Source organism: Antedon mediterranea, chromosome 2 (assembly GCF_964355755.1).
Source record: "Antedon mediterranea chromosome 2, ecAntMedi1.1, whole genome shotgun sequence".
Classification (NCBI taxonomy): Eukaryota; Metazoa; Echinodermata; class Crinoidea; order Comatulida; family Antedonidae; genus Antedon; species Antedon mediterranea.
In genome coordinates this window covers 11,256,570-11,262,569 of record NC_092671.1, presented here as the reverse complement: position 1 = coordinate 11,262,569, position 6,000 = coordinate 11,256,570, and the positions used below count along the sequence as shown (strand labels likewise).

Below are 6,000 nucleotides of genomic sequence, written 5' to 3'. Positions count from 1 at the left end.
GTGGCTTGGTGGTTACGATGGTTGACTACCAATCCCAAGGTCATTGGTTCAAATCCTGTATAATGTTGAGTTTTCAACATCAAAAAAGCACTTTATGTGGAGCTTGTGTATGCGTTGAGGATGTGATTGTGACCTCTTAACATGAATGTCAACTATTAAAAATTGATTAAATTGTCAATCCTTTACAACGTGCAATACAGATAATATTAATAACAATGATGGTTTTCTAATGATTGTAAGTAAAAAAATAAATCATATTAACTAAATGATTTATTTGCGTTTTCCTGTACAACTAAATACAACTGTGTCACTAACCCGGTCCAAATATTGCGTTATTTAGGGACTAGTCTTACTGACTGGTCACACACTATAACGTCATACTATATACTGTATTACATAATGATTCTATTGCACACAACACTCAACTGAAACGGATGATATAAATATGATATATACATGAACATTTTTGTTCCTGTGTCGTAATTCGATGTGTATGTATCTCTCCTAAACCAGACATCGAGGTCAGGTCAGACTCGAAACTTCATACCATTTTGAATACCTTACTTTAAACCCTACACCCTAATTTGCCAGAAAAATGTATCCGTGGCCCATCTCATAGAAAATTGTTCATTTCGTATTAAGTTTTATTCTTTAAAATTTATTTTTGAAAAAATGGAATGAACATGAGGGCCAGCCCCCTGTTGTCTGGTCTTAGAGAGTTGAATGTTGTTTCTAATATTCAAAACATGGGTAACGGAATAGGACTTGTTAAATTACATTATTTTTAAGATCCAGCGTTCTAACTCTACTATCGTTAATAAATTCAGACTATTACACTTATTACATCAGTTCTGTTCCAGTATAAATAAAATGATTAATTTAAGGAGACAAAAAAACTAAATAATTTCTATACAACTTATACATTCCTTTTAAAGGATCTATTGTTATTTGTAATTTTCACAACTTAAAATAATAATTGTTTAATTATATAGTATTATAATTATATAGTTTTCAGTATTTGAATAGCGCCCTCAATAACGTAAAAGTTTTTTTCATTTTTCCATTCGAAAACTTAGCACGTTGTCTCTTGTGTTGTTTGCTGTGGTGGTGTTCGCTTTATTCGCATGCTGCCTCCCTGAGTTTGTTGCGTTATTGATGAGTTCGCATTAGCCAAGTCTCCTTGGTTCCTCCTACCCAATACGGTCGTAATGAATGCCTCGCGATACCTAGGGCTTGTACATACGTAAATTATTGGATTTACAATAGCGTTGGTGTACACCAAACCACGCACTACAAACTGCAAACGTTTGCGTTGAGGACCATCAAGAATCTCGTGATTGTTTATCTCCGATATGGCATAAAATATAGACGTAAATTCATACGGAGCAAGGCAAAAGAAAAATGCGCATCCGTTAATAATCACAGTTCTCGTGATTTGATTTCTCAGTTTCATGTTCTTATCTCTTTTCAGACACGCATAATCTTCTCGGTTTAGTTGTAATCGATCTCCAAGCGTGTATACTATTCTGAAATACAACACAGTGTTCACCACAAACAAAATGATAAAAAGAAAACCTTGCAGAAAGTTTGCATAAATAGACATCCACGGTTTTAAAAAATGGTATTTTGTTATATACGGCGGTAAATAATTATATTCGTCTGGCCATACGATGCAAACGATATTTTTGTCCAAAACAGAGCCTAATAAAGTACTTGCTAATATGCCTGCAATTATCCAGGCTATTATGATTTTTATTGTAGAAGTTTTGTTTGTATCTTGTCGTGCATGTGGCGTACAAACCGCGTAATAACGTTCAACAGTAACAAGTGTTATAAAGAATAATGATGCAAAATACGACAAATTGATTGCCATCTCTGAGATAACAGTTCCGCCTATACCGAGTACACTCTTGTCTCTTTCAAGAGGGGAAGCAATCAAGCACACAATCTTTTCGGTGATCGCAAAAATCAGAAACAGAATATCTGCAATGGCAAGATTTACTAGATATCCATTTGTTGCCGTCTGGATGTTTGGAACTTTCATTGTAACAAACAAGAATGTACCGTTTCCCGCCAAACCGACGAGCAGAAAAATTGGCATAATAAACATAATGTTAACCTTATCGCCTGTCGAGTACACTAAATACTCGGCTTCGTATGCTGAGCCATTGAATATTAAGGAACAATCGATATCTTCGTACGGATCCATCTTTATAATTTTCTTTCATGAACTATCTGAAAGTAAAAAGAATGAATGGAATTATACGGCAGCCAAACAGATTTTAAACATACATTGGATTTTGAGTATAATTACGGTAGTTACCCTGTAACGTGTGGGACACTGCAGTTATTGGTACCGCAGTTGACATGTGTTCTTACTAATCATAGTGATTGGTTTAATCCTCGATAGTGTAACATCACAAAGTAGTTATGTTAGATCACTTTGGTTGCAATCACTATCAGTAGTATGGTTCCGTTATATAATATAAGGCTCTGATAATAATGCTACAGTAGAAGTATACATTTATGTTATGTGAAAGGTGTTTTATAGCACGATTTTCTTTGAATTGAGATCTACGTTGAATGAATAATACTTGTCGTTATATTATTTTTCTTGTTACTTTGGGTTATTTTGTTCACATATTGGTGTCTCACTACTCTGTAGGCCTTAGCTATATAACTAGACATAGTCAGTTGCAATTCTGGGTAACTTCCGCGACACAGTGGGCCGTTTCGGCCCAAGAAGGGAGATGTTTTTAGACGGCTTGCAACATGGGCAGAAGTATCACCTAACGGAATCGTGATAGCCCACAGTTATTCCTGCCAGCCTACTTAACAACTCGGCTATCGGGGTTTCACTCTATTTAAAACAAAAGGTTTTATCATCAGTTCTCTCGATGTAATTTTATATACTATTTCCAACAATTTACTCCGATGCTTTATGAATATATTTAATTTGATCTTTATTAATTTGCAGTTTAATTTTGCTAACTACTGTACATTCATACGCGCGGCCCGAAAATAAACAAAATCTAAAATGGCTATCGCCACTAACGTCCAACTTAGTTGAAACCAGGAAGTTGCAAGGTGAACCCGTGAACTCACCGTGAACCCGGAAATTACTTCTACCGCGTACGGTTAAAAATCTACCGATGAAATCAGAAATTTTGTTTCAAAATTTCTTTATAATATCTTCCTAAGATAGAAATATGAAACAATATCGTAATAATGAGAACTAATGTTATCAAATATACGTTTCGCGGTACATCTAAGAAAGATGAGGTATTTATCCAAGGCGGAGATTTTCCCCGAAGTTTTTCCACTGTGCTCGCCTATGTCAGAATTAAGCATAATTTATATATAGATTCTGTAGAAAAAAATTGTCTATGGAATTACGAAATAACTTTAGCTATAAATAAGGATTTAAAGGTTAATTGTCATCAACCTTTTGTTGTTATGTTAAAGACCCCTTCCCTGCAATTTTGGACGTTTTTTGGAAAATAATACATGTATATCACTTTAAAAACATTAAACCATGTCATTCCTTGTCTTAAATGTACGTTTTATGGTAAATTATGATAAAAAGTGAGAAACAATGCACTACCTAAGTAGCTCGCGGCGATCGACCTCTCGTGGACGGTCTTAGGCCTAGCCTGGCTAGGCTTAGTTTTTTAGGCCTAGCTGGTAAACATCGGTAACGTACGAACATCGTACGCTAGCTATATACCTAGCCTGACGTTGTATAGTTGCTGCATTAATTGTCTTTCTATTTTTGCCAGACTCCGTTGATACAAATTGGGGAAAACCCGATATTTTCGCTGAAAAGTTGGGAGTCTTCCATTTGTTTTGGCCTCACGATCGATCGAAAAGTGGGCGAATTACAGGTGAAAAACAAAAATATCAATCCGCGCGCAATGCATTTTGGGATTTATAGCGGGCCGCTATAATTATTAAAATCGACTTATTTTTCACATTTTTAACCGTTTAAAGACGAAAAAAGTTATCGCAATAGGACCATATAGTATTATTTTTACATTAAATATAGTTTGTGATCTTAAATTAGATCTAAAAAACGTAGGGAATGGGGCTTTAACTAATTAGTTTATTTGTTCTATTATGTTGGAACCATTATATTGATTTGACTATACTGAAACCTTTAATAAGTATGATATAGTGATATTTTGTATCAATAATTGAGTTCTAAAACTATACACTAAACTGTTTTCCCTCCCGTAATATTTTCACCAAGGATATTAAATGTAGCAATTATAAGTATAGTACGTAGACAAGTATTCAATCTTTTAAACAAAATGGCATCACTCAGCAATGACTTTTAAGAACCACAAATCGTGGATACTGAGCGTGTTTACGTTGTTATTATCTTCACGATGTTGAATAGTACACATTAAGTCCATTTCGTTTATTGTTTTAAGCACGCATTTCATTTCAGCAACTTCCGACGACTTTACTTGCCTCTAAAGGGAGCTGTAAATCTACAATTACCAAGCGGAGAATATAATCACATCTTGATCGGCGAATTTTCTTTCTATACGCTATAATGATACTTACTGAAACTGAAAATGGGAAACAAAGCCGTTCTTCCATTATCAATCTCAACAGGTAACACTGTAACGCAATTTAAGAGATTTGAGTAACACTGACATTTCGCATTTTACAATTTTATAGATTTCAACTTGGATTATCTGTACATCTGCGTATTGTGTGTTGAAATCTTTTAATTAATTTGCCCAGCAGAAACATTGTTACAATGAAAGTGAAATATTAATGAAAATACATAAGTTACAGATGAATCAATTCTTTAATGTCATAGACCGAACAAAAGTAATTAGATTTTTTTCCAAAACAATTGGAAATCTGATACAATTTGAATAAAACTGGACAATTTCTCAAACTTGTATCTAAAATTAAAACACTTATTATTTATTTTTATGAAATCTGACAGGCCTAGATTAGTTCTACCGAGACTGGATAAAGCTCACTAAAATTGTATATACTCGGGTCACGTATCGATATGATTTTTGTATGCAGTTATAAAAAGCTATAACAATTTTGTAGAGTAGAACTGGGAAACTTTCCTACGAAACGAGGGAAATATCTGTTTTAACACTATACGGTCAAGCCTAATCAGATGATACCCATAATAAAAGTACAGATGTCTGATTCAACCACTATTAAAGGGAAAAATTTTTATCCATCACAAATACAACAAAGCAGACCAAATGATTAAATTAATTTCGATTTTTTTTAGTTTTAGATATAATCACGATAAATGCTCTGGCTCGACAGTTTCATTGCGGAAACGTTAGCTGCAGATTTTGAATTCTCAATTTCTTGACAGATCAATTATTGTTCATTTTGTTATATAATAATGCTTGTTGTTTTTCTCGCGAAACCCCCTATTAAGGAGACAATGTTTTAAGCCCCTTTCTGCTGTTCTACTCTATTTAAATTGTTGTTACCCGAAAACGTAAATAAAGAACATCTTTTTACCTCTATAGGGACCTACATTTAAACATTGATAAGGCACTGACCGTAATGAAATTAGCGCTCAAAACGGTTTGTTATGATTCTATACCCACTTGTTGGATTTTAGACGTCTGTTGGCCATTCCTATCACATAAATTCTACAAACAATCTATGTTGGGGAAAAGACACGTGAGTAAGAAAATTCGTATTACACAATCGCACACGTGGTGTAACAATGTACTGGAAAACTGTGTCTGTCTGCTCATGGAGAAATAAGTTAACTAACTTATTTCTCCATGGTCTTCTGGATGCCTAAATCTATAAACAAGCTATTTTGACCTCATCTACATGCGTGCACGGATTGCGCCCTCTTTTTAAAAATCAGTACCGTAGGCTTACATGTAGGCCTCTCTTGTATTAGTATTAGTATTAGCAATATCTCCCTTAAAACACCATTTTTTCTCATGAAGATAATTCTGTATAAACACTTTGGTGTAGTCAATTCCTAATTAT

At 34.2% G+C, this 6,000-nt stretch overlaps 1 protein-coding gene across 2 annotated transcripts in view; it reads right to left on the bottom strand.

Annotated features, from left to right (window-relative positions):
• Nucleotides 1-611: 611 nt before the first annotated feature.
• Nucleotides 612-6,000, bottom strand: part of LOC140039636 (RYamide receptor-like) — a 29,127-nt gene continuing 23,738 nt past the window's right edge. For both annotated transcript variants that reach the window (XM_072085256.1, XM_072085255.1), the window contains exon 2: nt 612-2,235. In XM_072085256.1, coding sequence (XP_071941357.1) covers nt 1,073-2,209 — 1,137 coding nt within the window. In that variant the 5' untranslated portion in view covers nt 2,210-2,235 and the 3' untranslated portion in view covers nt 612-1,072. The remainder of the gene's footprint in view (nt 2,236-6,000) is intronic.